This window comes from Nannobrachium achirus (genome assembly GCF_963921795.1).
Source record: "Nannobrachium achirus genome assembly, chromosome: 2".
NCBI lineage: Eukaryota > Metazoa > Chordata > Actinopteri > Myctophiformes > Myctophidae > Nannobrachium > Nannobrachium achirus.
This window is the reverse complement of record NC_137811.1, coordinates 23,113,607-23,138,645: the sequence shown is the minus strand read 5'-3', so window position 1 is coordinate 23,138,645 and position 25,039 is coordinate 23,113,607. Positions and strand designations below refer to the sequence as shown.

Sequence of the window (25,039 nt, the reverse complement as noted above, 5' to 3'; positions counted from 1 at the left end):
AAAGCATGTTTCAATAAAAAAAAAACGATCTGACAGATCTTTAGATATTGGTCCAAAGTTCATGTAAAAAAAGTTCCGTGCACGTGACGCGAAAGTTCCGGAATAAAAGCGAGTTTAAGTGTTTTACAAACTGCTCAAAATTGCGGAAAATCTAAGGGCGGAGCTTACTTAACAAAGACACAGATGTCTTCCGCTTGAGTCAAGGCACGCGTGTAAGCAAGTTGCATGTCTTCAAACGAAACGAGGCATGACTTATGCCCCTTTAAAGTTTGAGTTTTCAAACGCTTCGTATAGCGCCCCCCTTTGGCCAATTGGAGTAAGATTGCTTTCAGTGATATTTGGACTAACCCTCTACATATTTGCCAAATGCTATGAACGTGTCACTTTGCATGTATGATTTAGAGGCAGAAGAATAATTTGCATAAAACTGCAACATTGAGTGAATTATTAAAAAATAATGTTTCGCTTTAAAGAAAATCCGGCCGCTGTGCGATGACTGTGTTGGTCCAAAGTTCATGTAAAAAAAGTTTCGCGCACGTTACGCGAAAATCCCAGGAGGAGATAGATTTTGACTGTTTTTCATATAATTCAAAATTGTGGGAGAGGTAAAGGTCAGAGGTCAAAAGTCAGAGCGTAAAAGTTGTTCGGCATGAGGAGACGCATAAGTGTATACAGGTTTCATTGCTGTACCTGAAACAGGGCATGAGCTACACCAGTTCAAAGTTTGCACTTTCGAAGGCTTCCTACAGCGCCACCCTTTGGCCGATTGTTGCGAGCTTCGCGTTTTAGCCGTTTGGCATAGTCCTCTGCCATACTGCCATGAACGTGTCACTTTGCATGTATGATTTAGAGGCAGAAGAATAATTTGCATGAAACTGCATTATACGGGTAATTATTAAAAAATAATGTTTCGCTTTAAAGAAAATCCGGCCGCTGTGCGATGACCGTGTTGGTCCAAAGTTCATGTAAAAAAAGTTTTGCGCACGTTACGCGAAAATCCCAGGAGGAGATAGATTTTGACTGTTTTTCATATAATTCAAAATTGTGGGAGAGGTAAAGGTCAGAGGTCAAAAGTCAGAGCGTAAAAGTTGTTCGGCATGAGGAGACGCATAAGTGTATACAGGTTTCATTGCTGTACCTGAAACAGGGCATGAGCTACACCTGTTCAAAGTTGGCATTTTCAAAGGCTTCCTACAGCGCCACCCTTTGGCCGATTGTTGCGAGCTTCGCGTTTTAGCCGTTTGGCATAGTCCTCTGCCATACTGCCGAGTTTCGTAAAAAGCGACTGCACGGTCTAGCCGCTAGAGAAAAAGTGGCGGAAGAATAATAATGACCAAGTCCAATATCAATGAGTGGCCATTTGCCACTTCGTGGCCTTGGCCACTAATAATTGTCTCAGTCAAGAAGTAGTGAAAATAGCCCATCTACAAGTTCACATGTGAGCTAATTATGCTATAATTAGCTAATTATGAAAATTATGAAAATTCATTCAACATATTATGCAAGTACATCTGGCAGTTTCTAAATGCTGGGGACCTGATAGCCTACTCTACTAGGGCCTACTCAACAACAATATGCCCGGTTCATATTCTGGCAAGTGGACTGAACCAATGTGAGACAACAGCTAGTTAGGCTAGGCCTATGTTGTGTTTGCGTGCAGATCCCAGCAGGGAGTGCATCATGTTTCCACCAGCTGCTATCTGAGTGAACCAACGGTGTCTCTTTATGTTTATGTCCGGGATGGAGATGTGCCCCTCTGGGCTCAGGCTGGCCATCAGCAGCTGGGGTGGGGTGGGCATGGACGGATTAACCCCCGCGAGGGCCCCTGGCCGATAATTTTTTAGGGGCCCCCCACCCCCCACCATAACCCCTCCTCCCTCCTGACACGCACTATCCAGCTTGGATTTTAAGCCATGATGATCATCTGTGGACCAAGAAAGCACCTGTAGACAACCCACACATTTGATTTTTGCTTAAAATATAAATTTAATTTTTGTAAATTGTAATTGACCACGCGGGCCAGTTCCCCCAAGGGCCCCTGAGAGCCAAGGGCCCCTGGCAACGGCCCCACCGGCCCAATGGTTAATACAGCCCTGGGGGTGGGGTGGGGTGGTTTGGATTTTGTTCCAAGGTTCCAAGTAGATTTTCTTCTTTAGCCAGGCTAGATACTCCTTACATGTGTCGCTGGCCTCATTCCAGGGCAGTATTCCGGTCAGCATGGCGGTCAGAACCACCCCGCAGGCCCACAGGACTACAGGTAGGGCTCTGAACTCCGTCTGGATGAAAACCTATTCTTTCACCCTAGTCAAAAAATCCTATAGGATCTTTGAAATTTCCAATAGGATTCTATTGGATTTTGAAAATCCTATAGGATCATATTGGTTTTTACAAATTTCCAATACAGTCCTATAGGATTCTATCGGCACTTTAGAAAATCCGATTGGATTTTGCAAAGTTCCAATAGGATCCTATAGGGTTATATCGAACTTTGGAAATCCAATAGGATTTTTCAAAGTTCCAATAGGATTTTATTGGAACTGTAGGATTTTTTAAAAGTTCCAATATACCCTGTAGGTTCCAACAGAACCCTATAGGATTATATTGGAACTTTGAAGATTCAACTAATTCCTTTAAGAATCCGATATAATTTTCCAGTGTACCAATAGAATCTTTTTAATAGGATTCTAAAATTCATATACAATGCACCTCTATCAGATTATTTTTGGTCCTGTATAAATTCCTGTAGGATTACAAATAATAAGGTAATAAATAGATATTAGGTAGCCCATTCAACTAATAACCCTAGAAAATAGGTGTATGTATGTCTGTCTGTACAGGGCCAAAATATCCTTTAGGATTCTGATAGAAAAATCCTTTAGAAAATCCCATTAAGAATCCTATAAGAATCCTTTACAGGTTTGGAACAGATCCTATTGGATATTTTCTTATAGGATAATAATCCTATAAGAAAAAATCCAATAGGATTTATCCTTTAGAAAATCCCATTAAGAATCCTACAGGAATCCTTTACCGTTTTGGAACAGATCCTATTGGATATTTTCTTATAGAATAATAATCCTATAAGAAAAAATCCAATAGGATTTGTTTAGGGGAAATCCTATTGGATTTTTCTTATAGGATTATTATCCTATAAGAAAATATCCAATAGGATCTGTTCCAAAACTGTAGAGGATTCTTATAGGATTCTTAATGGGATTTTCTATCAGAATCCTAAAGGATATTTTGGCCAGGGCATATAAAATGTCTTAAAATTCAAATAGGGCCAAACACCCATCCTTATTAACAGGAGCTATGGCGCAGAACATCAGCACAGGATCAAGTGCCAGAGGTAGTAAGTTCGAATCTCACTCACAATGTCAATGATAATGTCTCAATCTAATACTGTATGTCTAAACACCCATGGCGGAGAGCATCAGAACAGGAGTCCAGCACCTGAGACAGTACCATAAAAATGTACCAAAATATCCTTTAGGATTCTGATAGAAAGTCCCATTAAGAATCCTATAAAAATCCTTTACAGTTTTGGAACAGATCCTATTGGATATTTTCTTATAGGATAATAATCCTATTGGAAAAATCCAATAGGATTTGAAATCCTATTGGATTTTTCCAATAGGATCTGTTCCAAAACTGCAAAGGATTCTTATAGGATTCTTAATGGGATTTTCTAAAGGATTTTTTCAATCAGAATCCTAAAGGATATTTTGGCCAGGGCAAACATTGTAGATAGCCTATTTCTGGTTATTACTTTTTAAAGATTAAAGCTATATGAAGTGGTCAAACTAGCGTCCAATAAGATGTTTCACACATGGCAGAATAGGACTTGGCCTAACAAAATGTTTCACTTTCAGCCATGAGATTTAATTTTGCTTTAATCTATGGAGACTCACCTGTTCAGAGAATTTTACAAGTTGTATTGTGATCACTGTGTGTTGTGTGTTGTGCCCTTTATTGTAGGGGTCTTCAACGTTTTCAGGCCACGGACCCCTTATGAGAGATGAAGCAGGGACCCCCACAACCATATAGCGTAATCGTTTGACAGCGCAATCATCAGTGTATTTTGGATTCATGTCAATTTGTGTTTTCAGATATTTAACCACTTTCTTGAGCCGTCAATACTTAATAAACTTGACTTTTCACTTTGTACTCTGTAGTCTGCTCTTTTTCCCCTCTACACCAAACCTCTTTGTGGAAAATAGCCGATCTACAAGCTCACAAACAGTTCTCAGAATATGGGCACTAGGGTTCAAGTTCTTAACATAAAAAGGATAGGAAGTTTTGGAGGACCCCATGTAGTAACTCTGAGGACCCCCTAGGGGTCCCAGACCCCCTGTTGAAGACCCCTATTGTGATTATTTTTGTCTCACACCCTTGAGCTAGCTTACAAAAAATAAATCTCTCCTCTTGCTGTGACCTTGCCGTGGTGGAGAGGCTTGAGTGACAGTGACCTTAAGAGCGATGCTGGTGGGTGGGGTTCAAATCCTGGTTCAATATGGTTGACCCTGTCAGGGGAGGTTGGACCCCAACCAGCATCGCTGATGGTCACATTAGTCCAGACAAACAACAGCACCAGTGACACTAAGCCTCCTCAGCTGCAACCCCCTGGAACTGCTCACACCCTTGTAAGCACTGGAAATTGTAGGCATGTAGGCATTTGAATCCACAGACCATAAGCTTGGAGATTGGCTATTTTCACAATGTTTGCCTCTTTCTTGCGTAATATTTGACAATTTGTCCATTTTGGTATTAAAAATGTCTTAAAAGTAATTAATTGTCACTTTAGAAATGTGCAGGTGTATACACTTACACTGTGTTTGTTTGTTTTCTGTTGAGTGAGAAAACAATGAAATATCCCTTTAACCACAAGCCTATGAGGGGGGAAAACATGCACTACTACTGATTCAATACATTTTCATGCCGCCTTCTTCTTCTTCCGTGTATCATATCGTCCTTGAGGATTGGTTGACGACATTTTATTTCACAAGATTCCTTGTTACTAGGTGACTGTCGTCTTCTCCCCCTTGCTGACATTAGCTTAAGCAGGGTTTGAACCACTCACCTTCTGCATGAAGGGCATATGCACTAATCACTATACCAACGTTGTATCTGATATTTTTGAATAACCAAAGTATAAAATATGGTTAAAGTGGTTAAAATGATTGTGACATCGTATTAAGTTATTTTGCTTGGGACCCCCTGGTACCCCTGAAGCACCCCTGGGGGTCCCCGGACCCCACTTTAAGAACCACCGGCCTAGGGGAATAGAAATACGGTATGTCTCTTTCGCTAAAATGCTAATGCAAAAATAATAAAAAAAAGGGGTTGGGTTGTCTACCCAGAGCCTGCAAACTTTGGAAGGCAGTCAGTCACTTGGAATGGGATTTGAAAAATCTCACTCATACTGTTCATCTTGATCACATGACCTCAGAGATAATGTGTACCGATTTGGGAAAGTTTTGATTTCTGTCTCTTGATCTGTGTTGATCCCGGCTAAGTTCAGGTTCAGAGCAGCCACAACAGCCTGGTTGAACAGTCACAACTGGTAGGAGTAAGTCTAAAATCAAAGATGTACAGTCAATCAATCAATAAAAAGCCCAAAAGAAATCCCTCCAACAAAACAAAACAAAACAAAAACAATTAGTATAATGAATATACTTTATGTAGATTATCATCAATGAACATATGATGGAATATAATGCAATATACAGTAGGCCTATATGAATGAGTATGTCTATTAACAATGAACATACTGTATGAATGATTATGTCTATCAACAATGATTATATGAATAGATATATCTACATTCTATCACTAATAATATCTTTAATATGTCAATCAGTATAAGTCTATCAACAATGGATTTATGAATGAATATGTTTATAATCTATGTCCAATTGATCCTGTGAGTTGTCTCAACAATAATCTATGAAATGAGTATGACTCAACAATGACTAAATATACTGTATGTACAGTAAGTCTATCACCAATTAATCTATGAAGGAATATACAGTCTATGATTTATCAAAAGCATGAGAATAAGAATGAATATATTATTTACTATTATATTCATATAATATGAATATACAAGCATGTCAGTGTTCTGCACATAGTACATGTCCATGAGTATAATGGAAACAAGCCCCCGGTGTGTTTTTGTGTTATACTTTTATAGTAGCAGAGCTGTTTGACTGCACTGTCGTACATTTTAATAAAGAATTCGATCAATCAATCAATTCATGTGCCAGAGCCTGCGTGTTCACGTGCAGAAGTCAGTTACTCAGTAGTCAGAAAATCAATAAGCCACAAGAGGCCGTGGTTCACTGTGATTTTAGAACAGCTGTTGACACAAAGCGGAGCTGCAAGTTGAAAGAACAGCGGCAGGAGTGGACAAAGTTGAGCACTCTAAAACCAGACCATCTCGCACCTTGACCAAGGAGGCTGGCCAAATTTGTCCGGACGTGGGCGTGATAATGTGCTGGATAACGCTGACTGTACATATGACCATGTACTAGTCGGGGTGACTCCCAGAGGAGCAGAGTTTTTACCCTCCTGTGGAGAACCAGGGCTAAATAATGGATAGATCTTCTCTGTAAAGTTGCACCCGGTGAAAGAGTAGATCAGAGCCCTGTCATCCATTTCATAGAATGACACTACTCCCTCCTCGTAATCTACAAACACTCCAATCCTCTTCTTGGGCTTCACTGTCAGAGGGACATGAGGGTTGTCTAAGGCTTTGCACTCATTTCCTTCCCTCAGACGCAGAATCCAAACACCATTTTCAGGACTGAGCGTGAGTTTCTCATCCCGGTTGATGGACTCCCTGGCCACTCCTAAATCCCACTCAGTCTTCCCTGAAATCGCAACCTCATAGTAGAATCTTCCCGAAGTGAAGCCCTTTTTTGCCAGGACATAGAGTTCTTCATAAAATCTCATTTTGTGGTCATAATAGCGCCACTGGAAAGACCCTGTATGCACCCATTTCATATCATTCGAAAATGTGAGCCATGGGTTTGCAGTTTCCGGATCTAGAGTCAAATCCACCTCATACCGTTGGATGACCATCAACCTGACGTCGTCCGGCAGGTTCTCAAGATCTTCTGTGTTGATCTCCAGTTGTTTCTTCGCAGTGTCTGCGTTTTTATCATTTTTTTCGTCCCATGACTTGACTTCTGCAATGATCCTCTCCATCTTTTTAGTGAGTGTCTTGTCCAGCTGAGCCATAGCCTTTCTCAATGTCCCAGAACAGAGAGGGCTGTGGACACTGATCTCAGACCACTTATTTGTGTGTTGTTCAGAGGTGGAGAGGGAGAGGAAGCACTGGAGAAGATGGAAATGGTCTTCACTGTGCCAGAGGTGGTCCAGCTCAGCGGTTCTCCTGTGTAGCTCTGTGACTTCCTCCTCCAGCTCTTGGATGAAGCCTTCAGCCAGTTTCTCAGTTGCTCTCTGCTTCTCCTGTATCACTTCAAGAAGCTCAACGTGGTGTCTTTGAACACAGGCCATCAGAGCAAAGAAGACCTGATCACACTTATCTATCTCTTTCTCTGTGTCTTTTTTGTGGACCCCTACTGACTGTTTGATCTCCTGAATCTTCTGACGTCGCTGCATGATCGTCTCATGTATTTCTCTCTTTTTGGTCCACAGGTGATCCTTTCTCTCCATACACTCGTCTTCCAGTGGGACCGTGTCATGATGCCTGTGCTCGGTACACATGACACAAACGCATGTCTGGTCTGTTCTGCAAAAGAGCTCTAAAGGCTTACCATGTCTCTTACATGTCCTGTTCTCCAGGTTCTCCTCAGGGTCAATCAGCTGGTGTCTCTTCAAGGCAGCGACTCTCTGATGAGGCTCCAGGTGTGTCTCACAGTACGAAGTCAGACAGACCAGGCAAGACTTCATGGCCTTGAGCTTGGTGCCAGGACAGACGTCACAGAGCACCTCCCCTGGTTTGACTGATGATTCACCTCCATCTACAAGCTTAGTTTTCTTGAAGTTCTCCACGAGATCTCGGAATCCTGTGTTGACTCGAAGCTTGGTTCTTCTGGGGAACTTCTCGTTACATAATGGACACAGACTCTGCCCACTAATCGCCCAGTGACTGCTAATACAAGCCTTGCAGAAGTTGTGTCCACACGGGGTAGAGACAGGCTCTGTGAAAACATCCAGACAGATCGAACACCAGAACTGCTCTTCTAACACAGACAGAAGACTGCTAGATGAGGCCATATCTGCAGGAGGAGAGGAGAGGGATATATATTATGTTTGCCAAATCTGTGGATTTGTGTACTCAAATGTATTTGAAGCACAACAACATCTTGAATTAAAGAAAGATGACAACTCCATACATACGGTACAAACTAATACATCACACAGTGATGTATTATTCCATTCCATTATTCTATTCTATTCTATTCTATTATAATATATATTCATCATAAGGTGCGCATTCATACACGTAATTAATAAGCACAAATTCATCAGGAATTCATCATTAACCAACGGTTAATTAGAATTAATCCAGTGATCCAGTGATCAGTGATCAATCCAGTGGTGGACCAGTCCAAGCTTAAAACACACAGTCATGCATGCACCCCAAGTGGTAGTTTTGGAACAGCCAGTATCAAAGACCCACTCTCCTTGCTAATCCTGCCCGCCTGCATGAGCAATCATCCTGGGCATCAAATCCACCAAAAAAAGCAGATCGACAAACACATGTGGCCCTTACCTAACAATAGCCTATTCGTAGTTCACCCCCAAAATGATGTTTTTTCCATTGATTATTCACCCATGCCATGGAGACTTGAGTTCAAAAAAATGTTTTATATTTATTGTAATCAAAGTATTGTCTTAGGAATGTGACAAAAAAAATAAAAATATTGCTTGTAAAGCAAATAAAGCTTGTTCCTCCTTTTAAACATGAGTGCCCGGATTGCCTCTTTTTTGAGCGTTGTTCTTGGAAGGAGCAAAGCTCTAACATCTGGACAAAGCGTCCCCCCAGGGTCACATGGGCCAAGCTTCGCGGAACGTTAATGAAATGAACTCCTAAATAGCACAGCTCACTTCACATTAGGTGTGATTTTTTTCAAACTAGTAAGGGTCACTGCATGGTCAGCTGCCACAAGACCAGCTTGCCATGCCCACATACAGTATAAACTGATGAAGAGTATATTACCGTGTGAGGAGTAGACTATATCAATGGATTAAATTACATACTGTAACTGTCATTCTATGCATATTTGTTACAGAGATTGCATTATTTAGCTTTATTTACAATGATTCACGGATCAACTACTGCAGGCAGCCTACTGGACTTATAGTCAGGTTTGTTATGTTAAGAAATGTATGTTTGTCGGATTTCTTTGAAGATTTGTAAAACTATACATTTTTGGAATCTTCAGAGCATGGAGAATCCAAAAATATATGTTCCCATTTGCACAGACACCTGCAAAGCCGCCATTTTGGACATTCAAAATGGCTGACATAAAATACATAATTTGTGCTATTTTGGCTTCTAGACAACTTAGAAACTTAATTAAACATGCCAATCCTATGTTTTATGGGTCAAGGAATAGAAGGATTTGGGTGTAAAAAGTTCCGGACCCCCACCCCCTTTCTGGGGGTTATCTATTTTGGGACCTCCCAGAACAGTACACCAGCCAGTTAATGTCCAATTTTCATAATATTAGAGTTGTTTCATAGGTTTTAAAACATCCTGAGTTCATTTATTACACTTTTAAAGCAGCCAGAATAACTCTTCTGACTTTTGGTTGGGGTCTTTCTTCACCTGGGACCCCCCCACACAGACTCCTGAGCCTATCTCAGTGATCGCTCTGCTCCAGAACAATGTTAAATTAGATCATAATTGAAGCATAAAAGTTCATGTAGCTGGGCTCTGAAAACAAAAAGGAATAGTAGCAAATACCAGGGCTCTTCCGCGGGGGGCCCGGGACCCCTGGGGGGTCCTCAGAGTTACTACAGGAGGGGACCCGCCAAATCTTGATGGGATTTGAAACTTTGAATATTTTTATGTAACATTTGATGGTTTTCGTATTCTCAGTATTATTTATAACATTTTTGTGTTGGACAGTTATGGTTGACAGGTGTTACTGCAGGGATTGCAATGATTAAGGTATTGCAATGTATTACTTTAGGCGCGCAGACTAACGTGTCCCTTTATTGCACTGCACTCACACTGACAACACAACACACCTCTGTGTTATCGTCACCCCAAAATCTGCACCCTATCCTCTTAAAGAGCTCATGGTCAATTATGCCCAAAGAGATTAAATACAATACATGTCCTCCCTAATAGTGTTGACAGTCTTTGTTTGTATTGTTTAAGCAGCTGCACCGTCCCTTGCAATCTGCTTTGCAGCCACATTTGATGAGCTCAAGTATTGCCTATGCTGTATATGAGTTAAAGCGAAGGATCTCAATGTCTTACGCCTTACCTGAGTGTCCTTTTAGTTGACCTTGTATCAGTGAACTGTCATGAAACTGTACTTTTTCCTATGCAAAACCTCTAATAAATACTTCAATCAAATCAATAAATAAAAAAGCCTTTGATGCAGGGAGGGCACCTGACTGGAACATACCCTCCACTCTCTGAATTCCATCTATTTTCTTCAATTGATGGAAGCTCAGGGGAATTTGTCAAGTATGACAAAGTAGGCATCATAATATGATACCTTCATCAAGGGACATGATTTTGAGAAGTGCACAGCCACACACAGGAAGAGGCTGATACCCTGATTCCTCATCAAGTCCTTGCCTCTGCTGCTTATGGTGCTTTGTGAGACATATGTGTTTGGTCACCCGACACTGATGTCCTCCTGCCTACCGGTAGGCTCAAAACGTTACCACAAGTAAACGTAATGTTTGGGAGCATAAATTGGTGTGCAGACTTTTATTGTTCTATTTGTATGCACTGCTTTAGTCTAGCACCTAGCCAACATTGGCTTTAGATGTGCGTGCCTTCTGGCTGCATTGCAGTCACTTTGTCATCTCCTGCTGTTACTTCTCTGATATTTGTCAACTGTCAAAGCCAAGGTACAAAAAAATGTAAATAGATATATTTGAGCGAGTTCAAGTTATTGAATGTCACAAATGTCAAGGGTTCCTTGGGCTACACAATTCGTCATGGGTCAACGCCTACTTGAAGCCTGACAATGATGACAAAGCCATTAACCACTTAGCAAAGGTTCCATTTCTCCTGAGCTTATTAATCAACATTGCAGTCATTGGAGCATGTTGCATGCCGTGTTTACAGTTCTAAAGGTCCAACAACCAACTCGTGCTGCACTGCTACCACATATCCTCCGTGCCAACTGTCACAAATGTCACAATGCGGTATAAATCATACCTGACAAATTTCCCTGAGCTTCCACCAATCAAAGAAAATAGATGGAATGCAGAGAGTGGAGGGTATGTTCCAGTCATGTGTCTTTCCCTCCCGGCTCCAAAGGCAGTCCTTGAGCTCATCAAATGTGGCTGCAAAGCAGGTTGCAAAGGACGGTACAGCTGCTCAAATAGCCTGCCTTTCACTCTATGCTATGTGGAGATTGTCAACACTATTAGGTTGGACATAGAAGATGACGATGATAAAGATGAATAGATCCTGCATGTCTGAGATTACTGTATTGTAGTGAATCTCTTTGGGCATAATTGACCATGGGCTCTTTAAGAGGATAGGGTGCGGGTTTTGGGGTGACGATAACACAGGTGTGTGTGTGTGTGTGTGTGTGTGTGTGTGTGTGTGTGTGTGTGTGTGTGTGTGTGTGTGTGTGTGTGGGGTTGTTGTTGTTGTTGTCAGTGAATGCAGTGCAATAAATGGACATGTTAGTCTGCATGCCCAAAATAAGAAGTTGCAATACCTTAAAGGAGTAGTTCACCCCCAAAATGACTTTTTTTCTATTGATTACTCAGGCCAGTTCAATAATATGTTTTGGTTTTTGTCACATTCCTAAGACAAAAATGTGATAACAATAAATTTACCCCCATTGATTCCGGATGGTGACCCGTTTCGAAACGGGTCACCATCCGGAATCAATGGGGGTAAATTTACTCTAATCAAAATGTTGTCTTAGGAATGTGACAAAAACCAAAAAATATTATTGAACTCTACTCTCCATGGCCTGAGTAATCAATAGAAAAAAAAGTCATTTTGGGGGTGAACTACTCCTTTAATTATTCCCTGCAGTAACACCTGTCAACCATAACTGTCCAACACAAAAACGATATAAATAATACTGAAAATACTAATAAACCATCAAAGTACAATACATAAACCCAGGATACATAAAAACATTCAAAGTTTCAAATCCCTTCAAGATTTGGTGGCCCTTGTAGTACAGTGGTTGTACCTTGAAAGTGCTGGTCGTGGCACCTATGTGGTACCACCATGGCAGCCAAATCAGTTGAGGCACCACGTTGTTACATGCCACAACCACTAGGTGGGGTAAGAGAGCAACTAATGCCCAGACAAAGGCATATGAGACAGGTTTGTTGCTTAACTGGGTAGTTTATTTAATTTTCAAGAATGAGAAGATTTTGAGCTTTCAGTCAACAGAAATGACTTGTTGGCAATTGTATTAAATCCAGGGGAAAGGGTGAATTTAAATGCAGAGTTCTAATGAACTGAAAAAGCAATTATTGCTATATTAACAACTGTTTATCATATTTAACAACATTAGACATATGAACTATTCTAATTTCAAAGTCTCCAGGCCAGGAAAAATAAAGGATAAATAAAATAATTCAATAAAATCCTCCAGTCAACCATTCGAAGTTGATTATCACCTTTAGGCATTTTATATATCCCTATGTAATTGTGAGTATTTTCTTTTTTAAAGATTGCTACTTTAAAAAACAACTATGTTTCTTACACTAAACAATGTTAGACGACAAAACAAACACCAAAGATTTGAAATCTATCACAAACAATGCCATTTCAGTGGACTAAGCAGGAATCGAACCCCTGTCCTTTGGCTTACAAACCTGTCTTTCAGTCCCCTAGACCACACTGGACCTAATGCAGAAGTGTGTCGTACTGGCTAGAGTCTAGTTAGCCTGCTACAGTGACAGCCTGAATAGTTGAGAAACAGATGTAGAGTTCTTAATGATAGTTTTTTAAATGATTGAAGACTTTATTAGAAGTTTGCATAGGAAAAGGTACAGTTTCATGAGGGTACAGTTCACTGGTACAATGTCTACTAAAAGGAGATCCATGAAAAGACTAAGCTTATTTCCACAGGAAACCATTAAAGTATCTCATACAAATAGTTTTAAAAATCAAATGGTGTTTATGTGATAAATGGAGGCTATATTGTTGCTACATTTCTGCCAATCATAAAAGAAGGGGGGAAAAACCCCAGCTCTTTGCAGAAAATAGCCGATCTACAAGCTCACAACGGCTGCCGAGGGGGAGGGGTGATGGGGAGTCTGATAGACAGATCTCAGACTTCTGACTGCCCCCGGCCATGAGTTAAACAAGGATCTCAATGTAAAACAGCATTGGGCTTTCCTGAGCTTTTACCAGTGAACTGTATTAACTGTCATGAAAGTCTACCTTTTCCTATGCAAACTTCTAACCAGTTTAAATATAGGCCTGTCTTTAAAGTGGCAATCTTCAGTCTCCATAAAATGCAGGTTTACAAAAAGTGATTATAACTTATAAATGTTGAGATTTTATTGTATTGATTTTTTCCCCTGTACGGTGTTCCTTGAGTACTGGGGGCTGAAGAGTTTGTTTCTTTATAAAAAACGGTTTATTACAATAAACAATGTTATTTAAACAAAGCAAACACAAAAGATATTGGATAGTGTTAGCACCCCAAGCCAGAATGGAACCTCAAACTCCCACTTACAAGCCCTTGTCAGAGTCCTGTAGACATTCGTACCCAGGCAGTTGTAGTTGAGTGGTTAGTGTGCCTGCCTGGCAGTCCAGAGCTCTCCAGAGTAATCGCAGGTACGATTCCTGCTCAAGTCACATGTTTGCTGAAGTGTCCCTGAGCAAGACTTTTAAGACCCCCAATAAAGAAACAATCTGTATATAGAAACAATACTAATTCTTTATTTTTGTTTAAACTGTGTCTGTTTTGCAATCATCATAGGGATATACAAAGTAGCCATAAAGTGATTACTAACTTCTAATTGTTGAAAGTAAGATTTTATTGTTGTTGTTTTTTTCCTGTCCTGGGGACAGACCTGATTTTCATTACACCTTGGCACCAAGGTACATAATACATTATTATTATTATAATGTTTTATTTATTTATTGGAGAAATAATGCAAAGTTCTTCGAATGACCACAACTCCCCCAAGTCCCAACCTAGCCTGGGGCCAGCCTAGATACTAATGCATCTAGCTAACTAACTGCAGGTATCTACCTGTCTAGCTCAGCTAGGCTAGTCCCAACCCCCCATGTGACACAGTTTAGCAAACAAACTCACAGAGAGAGTCAGACACACACAGTGGGGGGTGGGGGGTTGGGGGTTTGGGAGTACACAGGTACGAATTCTGGCCAGGCCACTTACTTGCTGAAGTGTCCCTGAGCAAGACTTTTAAATCCCTAATAAAGAAACAATCTCTATTGAAATAATCCTAATGACTTATTTTATTATTGTTTTAACTTTGTCTCTTCTGCAATCATCATAGGGATATACAAAATAGCCGTAAGTGATTACTAACTTCAAATTGTTGAATGGAAGACTTTATTGTATTGTTTTTTCCTGTCCAAGCGACAGACCTGATTTTCATCTTGGTGAAATGGCTCCCCCACCCTCCCTCCCCAAGTCCCCATCACCCCTCCCCCTCGGCAGCCGTTGTGAGCTTGTAGATCGGCTATTTTCTGCAAAGAGCTGGGGTTTTTTCCCCCTTCTTTTATGATTGGCAGAAATGTAGCAACAATATAGCCTCCATTTATCACATAAACACCGTTTGATTTTTTAAACTATTTGTATGAGATACTTTAATGGTTTCCTGTGGAAATAAGCTTAGTCTTTTCATGGATCTCCTTTTAGTAGACATTGTACCAGTGAACTGTACCCTCATGAAACTGTACCTTTTCCTATGCAAACTTCTAATAAAGTCTTCAATCAATCAAAAAACTATCATTAAGAACTCTACATCTGTTTTTCAACTATTCAGACTGTCACTGTGGCAGGCTAACTAGACTCTAGCCAGTACGACACACTTCTGCATTAGGTCCAGTGTGGTCTAGGGGACTGAAAGACAGGCTTGTAAGCCAGAGGACAGGGGTTCGATTCCTGCTTACTCCACTGATTTGGCATTGTTTGTGATAGGTTTCAAATCTTTGGTGTTTGTTTTGTCGTCTAACATTGTTTAGTGTAAGAAACATAGTTGTTTTTTAAAGTAGCAATCTTTAAAAAAGAAAATACTCACAATTACATAGGGATATATAAAAACGCCTAAAGGTGATAATCAACCTCTAATGGTTGACTGGAGGATTTTATTGAATTATTTTATTCATCCTTTATTTTTCCTGGCCTGGAGACTTTGAAATTAGAATAGTTCATTTGTCCAAAACTCAAGCTTTGTACTATTATTATTACCCTTATTACCCTTATTATTATTATTTTCCTGTCATGGGTCGTGGGGAAATTCGAATTCAATAGCATACTTATTACAAATCTAGTTGAGGTCTAGGCGCATCTAGTTTTTTATTTGTCAAATGTTTTTAAGTATAATAAACACAGTTGTGTATAAAGCAACAATTGCATTTCAATTCAACCTGAACTCTGCATTGTCGTCTAATTTTTCTTTAATTAATAACAATCACAATGAATCTGTTCACCCTTGCTGTGTTGCCAACACTGTAATGTAGGGTTCATGGACTCACATGTGCCTCCCTGTGGCAGATAAGCCACATTACATGCTGTAACACCTCTAAAAAAGGTGGTACCACCTTTACTCAACTACACTGTAGTGGCACTACAGTGGTGCCACTGAGGCAGCCAACTGGTGACACTGCCAATCTCAACTGCTAACGACTGTAACTCTGAGGAACCCCTAGGGGTCCCGGACCCCCCGCGGAAGACCCCTGGTATTTGCTACTACTACTTTTTGTTTTCAGAGCCCAGCTACAACTTTTGTGCTTCAATTATGATCTAATTTAACATTGTTCTGGAGCAGAGTGATTACTGAGATAGGCTCAGGGGTCTGTCTGGGGGTCCCAGGTGAGGAAAGACCCCAACCAAAAGTCAGAAGGGTTATTCTGGCTGCTTTAAAAGTGTGATAAATGAACTCAGGATGTTTTAAAACCTACAAAACAACTCTAATATTATGAAAACAGGACATTAACTGGCTGGCGTACTGTTCTGGGAGGTCCCAAAATAGATAACCCCCAGAAAGGGGGTGGGGGGCCGGAACATTTTACACCCATAATGTACTCATTCGATTCCTTGACCCAGAAAACATAGGATTGGCATGTTTAATTAAGTTTCTATGTTGTCTAGAAGCCAAGATAGCACAAATCATGTATTTTATGTCGGCCATTTTTAATGTCCAAAATGGCGGCTTTGCAGGTGTCTGTGCAAATGGGAACATTGATTTTTGGATTCCCCATGCTCTGAAGATTCCAAAAATGTATAGTTTTACAAATCTTCAAAAAAATCCGACAAAAATACACAACCAACCTGACTATTAGTGGGAGCTGTAAACATGACATGGCGATTTCAAAACACAATGCAGTAAGAGTAAATTAAACATTATAAATAAAGTGAACTCATGCATAAAAGAAGAGGAGCAATCCGAGGAGAGGGTGTGTAAATGAATAAAGACAATGACATTGATTTTACGCAGCCCTTTTACTTTTTTGAGTGCTCAGCTCTGATCGCTTCTCTTCTTTCAGGTTTTAGTCCCGTTGATCCAAGAAGCACCAACTTAACTTGTACCTTGACTGTCTGAGCACCTGGTTATTATCTACTTCTGGTTATTATTAACTTACTTCTCCTGTTTGCATATGAAGGACGATCTCTCTATGCCAAGAAAAAGAAAAAAGGCAAAGTCATCCAGGTTTAGTTCCGTTCTTGTTAAGTTTCTACAGAGAGAAATTAAAGGCTATGTTCTGTGAGGAAATTTAGTGCCAGCAAATATAGGACTTCCGGTGTCGATCTCTTCAGAATAAGAGTACCCCTAACGCCATTGAAAAATGATTAATTTGTATATGATATAGGCTACATATTAAAAATATAGATTAACCATTTAATTAAAGCTATACAACGAAAATAATGTTTCTGTGTAAAAATAAAGTTTTAATGACAAAATAATATCTAATAAATGCTGTTCACTGAAGTGCATAGCATAGCCTTTACAAATTGGACACTGGACAGTAGACGGCTCTTTGCGTCGGCACTTTGAACACACGCACGCGTTCGGGGAGAACTCCTCTTCCACACCACACTCTCCGCTAAGCCAGAGAGGTGTAAAAAAAAATATTTGCTGGCCTTCCAATGTGGCCAGACATAGAAAAAGTCCCATTTTCAGACTCTAGTGGGCGCTGGACGGGAGGCGGCTCTTTGCGTCGGCACTTTGAACACACGCACGCATTCGGGGAGACCTCCTTTTCCACACCACACTCTCCGCTAAGCCAGAGAGGTGTAAAACAATATTTGCTGGCCGTTCAGTGCGGCCAGGTCCCATTTTCAGTGTCTTTTGTTGAGATTCTGAAATCTTAACTCCCCCGAGTCCCTATTTTGGGCTGAGCATGGATCAGATTGTAAATATCATAATTTATCTATTTCACTGCAGATTAGGTTATCATCCCTAACGCTTAAATTCAACAAATTCTTTCAATGGACTAAAATCGTGTTTTATTTGATGGCCTTCCTGCCCTGGCATTTGGCCTTTGTGCCCTCAAACAATGGACAACACTAAAGGCCAAGTGGCCTTGGCCCTAAAATGACGAAATTACCCTTTATCTCATGAGCAATTACCGTCAGTGGGTGATTCGCATTGGGTGTGTTCACACATCATGGACACTTTATGCTAACCAGAACAGTAAAGAAACATAGAGAAATCCACCAGGAGAGTATAAAACCCATATATGATGCGCCTTTCAAAGGGATTCCTGATGAGAGCTTTTTCTATTATTGACAGAGGAGGGATCGTCAGAGATTGTGCTTGTTTAACCTTTATGAAGTCCCTGAGTTGGAAGAATTTGTTCAAGTGTGTACGAGGAATGTTAAATGTATAGCCTCAAGTTCTTCAAATGAAAGTTTCCTGTATTTTAGCCTATAGTTTAATTAGGTGTGATTCTCTGTAAAGCATTTTGTAAACTCTGTTTTTAAAAATGTGCTATATAAATAAAGTGGGTTGGATTGGATATGACATGACACATAACCTAAGTATACAAAGGAATTACTGACATTATTGTAAACTTTACTTTAAAAAGAACATTGATAGTGGAAATAGCCATCTACAAGCTCACAATGCGTTGTGTTGTGAGCTTGTAATGCAATCATAATACATTATAAACCATGTTACGTTATCTGCTTAACATATACTCTTACCGGCTTGTCAAAACAATACTATTTAATTTGTATTTACTCCTTGTCATAACACACGCTGCTTGTCATCATAACACACGCGTGCGTGTGTTCATAGTGCCGACGCAAAGAGCCGCCTCCCGTCCAGCGCCCACTAGAGACTGAAAATGTGACTTTTTCTATGTCTGGCCGCACTGTAAGGCCAGCAAATATCTTTTTTTACACCTCTCTGGCTTAGCGGAGAGTGTGGTGTGGAAGAGGAGGTCTCCCCGAACGCGTGCGTGTGTTCAAAGTGCCGACGCAAAGAGACGCCTCCCATTCAGCGCCCACTAGAGTCTGAAAATGGGACTTTTTCTATGTCTAGCCGCACTGAAAGGCCAGCAAATATATTGTTTTACACCTCTCTGGCTTAGCGGAGAGTGTGGTGTGGCAGAGGAGGTCTCCCCGAACATGTGCGTGTGTCAAATGTTCTGACACGAAGAGTTGTCTGTTCTCCAGTAGTGTCCAATTTGTAAAGGCTATGCACTCCAGTGAACAGCATAAATCTATTTAGATATATTTTTTTGTTATTAAAACTTTTTTTTTTACACATAAACATATCTTTTGTTATATGGCTTTGTTCAAATGCCTAATTTAAAATTTTAATGAGCATAAATTCAATGTTTTTCAATGGCATTAATTACGAGCATTTTATTCTGAAGGCGATTGAATCAAACCAGAAGTCTTTTATTTGCATTCTCTAACACCGGAAGTTCTATATTTGCTCAGTTCACGCAGCTAAATTAAACTGACTCACCCACTGATCCTGTTTACAGAGAAATGAAACCGACTCACCCACTGATCCCACCCCTGTTACATAATCTAGCTGTTTTAACCCTTTGATGGCAGAGTATCTTGGTCAGCTTGTTAGAGAAAACCCTATAGTCTCTCCTCCGCTGAGGACAAACATGATAGGTATTTGAAGTGCATGACAGAGGGTGGATAGATTTCAATATTTCCCAGATACATTTCTTCTGTTTTCAGTCACCACAGCAAATCAAACCACATTCAATGGAGAAACGTAGACCCTACTGACTTCGAGCACCCCATCCCACATCTTTCCCTGTCCTAACAGAGGAAGGAAATTAGTTTACATAGTTGAAGTTTGTTAATATACATTATACACAATACATTATAGTTTATTTTCTTTTCTTTCTTTCTTTCTAAGCTTTTAAGGGGTTCATTTCAACCAGGAAGCATCAGACAGGCTAAAATATTCTGTGGGTCTGCATCACCAAATACTGGAAAAAAATGGCCAGTGGCATTGTACAGTATCTTACAAAACCTTCTGGGGACAGACAAGAGATCTGTGTCTCTGAGACCAGCTTAGTACATGAGAGACGCCAACAGCAACATGCTGCTATCGAAGCTGTGAAGCCAGCTTGAGGTCCCCTAGCTGTGTGACATCTGCTCTGGCACCAACCTCAATGCCCTGAGGTGACCCCTGCGGTGTCAGGCATAATCGCCTATAACATTTTCGCCAGTTCTTTTCGCGGGGCACTTTTGTTGGAGGAGAGTCTTTTCACCTACCTGTCTGAGCCATTTCGCCTACCCTCAATTCTGCTGTCAGACTGTCCATGTTTTCATATTATCTCTTTGTCATTTAAATATTATAGTGACTGTGACAGTGGTGTTACATGTCAAACCTACACACGGCTATCCTATGCACTCCATAGTAATCACATAAATACAGAGCTATTGGAATCAGGTGCGCCCAAATAATTAATTAATCCATGTCCCGATACTATACATTCTTTGGTGCAGTATTGAACAGTATTGTAAAATGAACAGTGTTGTAGGTCTATTATTGTTTTAACATTAGGCTATACAAAATATATATGTAGGCTATTAGCCTATATAGGTATAAGATATGCTACACCTAAATAGCCTATAGAATCAACCTTGCCTGTCAACAGGCATAAAAAACTATTTTGCCATTTTTTAGGAATAAAATGTGATGTAAATAATAAATGTCAAGTAAACTGTTAGATTCACTTGACACCACTGTCACAGTCACTATAATATTTAAATGACAAAGAGATAATTTGCAAACATGGACAGTCTGACAGCAGAATTGAGGGTAGGCGAAATGGCTCAGACAGGTAGGTGAAAAGACTCTCCTCCAAGGCGAAAATGCCAGGCGAAAGGACCAAATGCGTGTAGGCGAATATGTTATAGGCGAAAGTGCTGGTGACCACTCCTGCCTGGTGTGTGTCTGACCTTGTGCAGAGAGTGTTTAGCCTGGGATCACTACCATTTTGGGGTTTCTGATCTGGTCGGGAGCGGAAACAACCTATGTCATGTCATGGCATGACAGTCATGCTGTTGTGTCCAGGGGTGTCCAAAGTGTGCCCCGGGGGCCAAATGTGGCCAGATGAAAAATGTTATACGGCCCACAACTTCATTCCTAAATTTTACTATAAACGGCCCGCCAGCACTGTGTTATAGTATAATTTGTCAGGATTTCTTATTCCCTGTTGTCTCATTCTGAAGGGGTCAAAGGAAGGCTATTTTGTTGTATTCTTTTACCTTGCACGTCTGGTTACTTTTGGTAATGTGAGTTATTAGTGTTTTGTTCAGGGCATACACTGACAAAAGACCATATAGATATTAAATATTGAAGATGATGATAAATAAAATATTGTAATTGCGATGCATATGTATGTGACTTTGTTATGTTCTGACTGTCAGTGTCAGTGTTGATTTCGTTGACTAAAACTAGGGTTAGGGTCAGCCACTGCTGAGATCCAAATATTGTACTTCTGCTTCACTACATTGATTTGAAAACTTTAGTCACTAGTTACTTTGCAGATATATTCAATTATAATATTACAAAACATACATTAACCAATTTAGCCCTAGCTATTTAGCTATTTTCATTAGATCTGCTAACATTTTGTACTTTTACTTGTGGTACTTTAAGTACATTTTGATGTCAAATTTGCCAATACTTTCTTACTTTTACTCAAGTATATTTAGAATTCCGAACTTTTACTTGTAAGGCTGCACCCACACCAAAGTACCTATGAGAGTGGATTCCTCATTCCGCCAATGCGTTTCAATGAGAATGGAGCGTTTTTTGCAGAAATCCTCTACTGGAATGAAACCGCTCCATTCTCATTGAAATGCATTGGCGGAATGGGGAATCCACAATCATAGGCACTTTGGTGTGGGTGCAGCCTAACAGAGTATTTCTATATTGCAGTAGGCTATATTAATACTTTTACTTAAATAAAATATGTGAGTACTTTTCCCACCACTGTTGATTGACCAAGATAACCTGTCAGTAAGCTTTTAGAACAGTGGTTTTCTATTGACTCAGGGCATCCCTGTTAATAACCTTTTCATCCACGCCACCCCTGAATTAGGGCTACACTGTTATTTTATAGGATCGTATATCTTACTGTATTACGCTACGTAAATATGCACATCTTTCCACCTGAGATACTATGTCACGAAGAAATATCCATTTCCATCAGAACTGACTGAAAATGACTTTATACTTGACTTCCCCCAGCATCCCTATATTCATGGGGGAAGGTTCACCAAAAATAGTCGATCTACAAGCTCACAATGCGTAGATCTGCTATTTTTGGGGAAGAGAGGTGGTGTCACGATCAGCCCCTGTTGTGACCCTGATGTGACTGTTTTGCCACTCAGTGTGCCCCTCCCTTGCCCTGCTCCGATTTCCCCTAACAGACAATCTTCAGAGGCAGGGTATGTTCTAGTGTTATGGTTGTATTCTGTGTGCTAAGTGTTCTGTAGTTACTTATCATATATAAGTAAAGTTTTTCAACTGCATCACTTCTGTCTCCTGGGTTTTGGTTTGAGTCCTTGAGTTCCTGCATTTGGGTCCCACACCTCCTGTTCCAGACAGCTGGGGTAGAGAATAACTCATAAAGTACACTGCAAATAAGGTCTCTATTTTACTAAGCATAGAGGGTCTAACTCCAAGTGGTTAAACTGAAGTGATATTAATGAATTCCAAATATTATCACATTATTCTGAGGCACCCCTGGACTGGCATCACGGCACCCACTTTGGAAACCCTGCTTTAGACTGCTTTTGCAGGGGCACAGACATCATGACATGGAGTATCCTCCACCAGCAGGTGGCACTATGGACACTAAAATGTTTGTTATTTTGTGTGTGTGTGTGTGTGTGTGTGTGTGTGTGTGTGCGTGCGTGCGTGCGTGCGTGCGTGCGTGCGTGCGTGCGTGCGTGCGTGCGTGCGTGCGTGTGTGTGTGTGTGTGTGTGTGTGTGTGTGCGCATGTGCGTGCAATTTGTAAACGGTGTAGGCTACTGTAGTTTAAATATATTGCATTATAAACTTGCCTGTTAAGTCTGTGTTGTTTGAATACAACAGAGCGAGCTAAAACGTTGTGACTGAGGAATTGATTTAATGATAACTATACCAGATTTAGCACCCATACAATGAGGTTTCCATTAGTTCAGGCTGACATGATGCCTCTCCTCTATAAGACAACCTATAATGATGACTTCTTAATTCTTATGGTCTATAGCAGGCCAAGGACCCCTTAGCTGAGAGAGATGAAGCAGGGACCCCCACAACATTTTCATAGATTCAATATAGTTTCATCATTTGACAGCACAATCATCAGTGTATTTTGTATTCATGTCAATTTGTTTTCAGATATTTAACCACTTGAAAAGTCAATACTTAATAAACTTGACCTTTAACTCTGTACTTGGGCTGCCATTTTTCCCCTCTACACCAAACCTCTTTGCCGAAATAGCCGATCTACAAGCTCAGAACGCCTCGCGCTGCGAGGCGTTGTGAGCTTGTAGATCTGCTATTTTTGGCCAAAGTTCTCAATATGGACACTAGAGTTCAAGTGGTTAATATAAAAAAGGGGAAAAAAGCTCTATCACTCAGTTTTGGAGGACCCCCTGTAGTAACTCTGAGGACCCTCTAGGGGTCCCAGACCCCCTGTTGAAGACCCCTGGTCTATAGTAGGCTACAGCACATGCTTTGAATTGAACAAATAGGGAACATCTACTGTATTAAACCACCTAAAAACACTTCCTCAGGTTTGTGTAGCCTACTGTAGTCAGAGCTACATTTCATGGTTGCACCCATGACAACTCATTATCTTGCCCAAGGACACTTCGACATGTGGACAATAGGAACCAGCCAGGATTCGAATCACCGACCCATGGTCATGGAATGACCTGCTCTAACTCCTGAGCCACATTGCTGTGGCTCAGGAGTCATCTTTTTGATCAGACACGCCCCTTCCTATAGCCTACAAACCCAATAGAGCATCGCAGCGGAAGTGGATTCCTGGGGTCACTTAAAGGGGGCGTGACACGGCCAAAACAGCTAATTATGGCTATCAAATTAGCCAATTTTTTTAATGATGTCATGTACCCCCATGTTAAATTACCCAATCAAATTAATTTATTGTAGTTACTGTACTGAAAGTAGTACTTTCTGTACAGTAACGGCAATACATTAATTTGATTGGGCTAATATGGGGGGAGGGGCGGAGACTCGCGGAGTCGAGTATCCATATCATTATCTTTTGAAACTGCCCCAAAAAAAGCTGACCGAGGTGTGTTTCCGACTTTCTAAACCAACTTTAAAACTATCAGTTCTAGGGGTAAAAATTATATAGCATTCGCTAAAATCAATGGTTAGACCGATAAAAAAGTACATGTCTTCTTCAAAAAAGGTGTACGAGGGTCAACACGCTTCTCTCCGTCTATGAGACGGTTTTGTCGGCCATACCCTGCTGTCTCTTTCCCTAACCTGACTGGAGCACCAGAGTAGACCGACCGGAGCAAGCCATATGTCTGACTGAGGTCCGTGCTCCGTGGCTCATACACTCTGTGTGTGTGTGTGTAGCCTGTGTGTGTGTGTGTGTGTGTGTGTGTGTGTGTGTGTGTGTGCTTTAGCGCGTGTGTGTGTGTGTGTGTGTGTGTGTGTGTGTGTGTCTGTGTGTGTGCAGTCTGTGCACACAATAGCTCTCGCAAACATCTATGCTCGCAAATAGCCGTGCGGTGCAGCATTAGCAGGGCTACACGCTAACAACAAAGCCATCACGTTGTGCGCGGCACCGCACGACGGACGAAGTATACATTGCGCGGCACCGCACGACGGACGAAGTATACATTCACTACTAACTGATACGGCCCTGCCTCCCTTTCAGACTGTTTGAAGAAACACCACGTGACCTACTGTATCATAATGTTAATTTTCGGCCGGTGTCGCCACTCCTTTAATATTCCCCATTCATTTTCGCCATAGACTTTTACAAAAATATTTATAACAATTGTGTTAAGCCTCGAACCAAGCCATCCAGGATGGAGGTGAATCATGACCATATAACCTTTTTTTCCATGAAAAGAACATTTTGAAAATCGCTAAACAAAGGGTAGTTAATAGTTATTAAATCTAGTATTGATTGATTGATTGAAGGCTTTATTAGAAGTTTGCATAGGAAAATGTACA

General features: G+C 40.7%; 1 protein-coding gene across 1 annotated transcript; it reads right to left on the bottom strand.

Moving 5' to 3' along the window:
* Nucleotides 1-5,819: 5,819 nt before the first annotated feature.
* Nucleotides 5,820-17,111, bottom strand: LOC308302768 (E3 ubiquitin-protein ligase TRIM39-like). The gene is made up of 2 exons (XM_080747057.1): nucleotides 16,985-17,111; nucleotides 5,820-8,246 (listed from the first exon to the last, which is right to left on the bottom strand). The coding sequence occupies exon 2, from the start codon at nucleotides 8,242-8,244 to the stop codon at nucleotides 6,424-6,426; it is 1,821 nt and encodes a 606-aa protein (XP_080603183.1). The 5' UTR covers nucleotides 8,245-8,246; nucleotides 16,985-17,111; the 3' UTR covers nucleotides 5,820-6,423.
* Nucleotides 17,112-25,039: the final 7,928 nt, after the last annotated feature.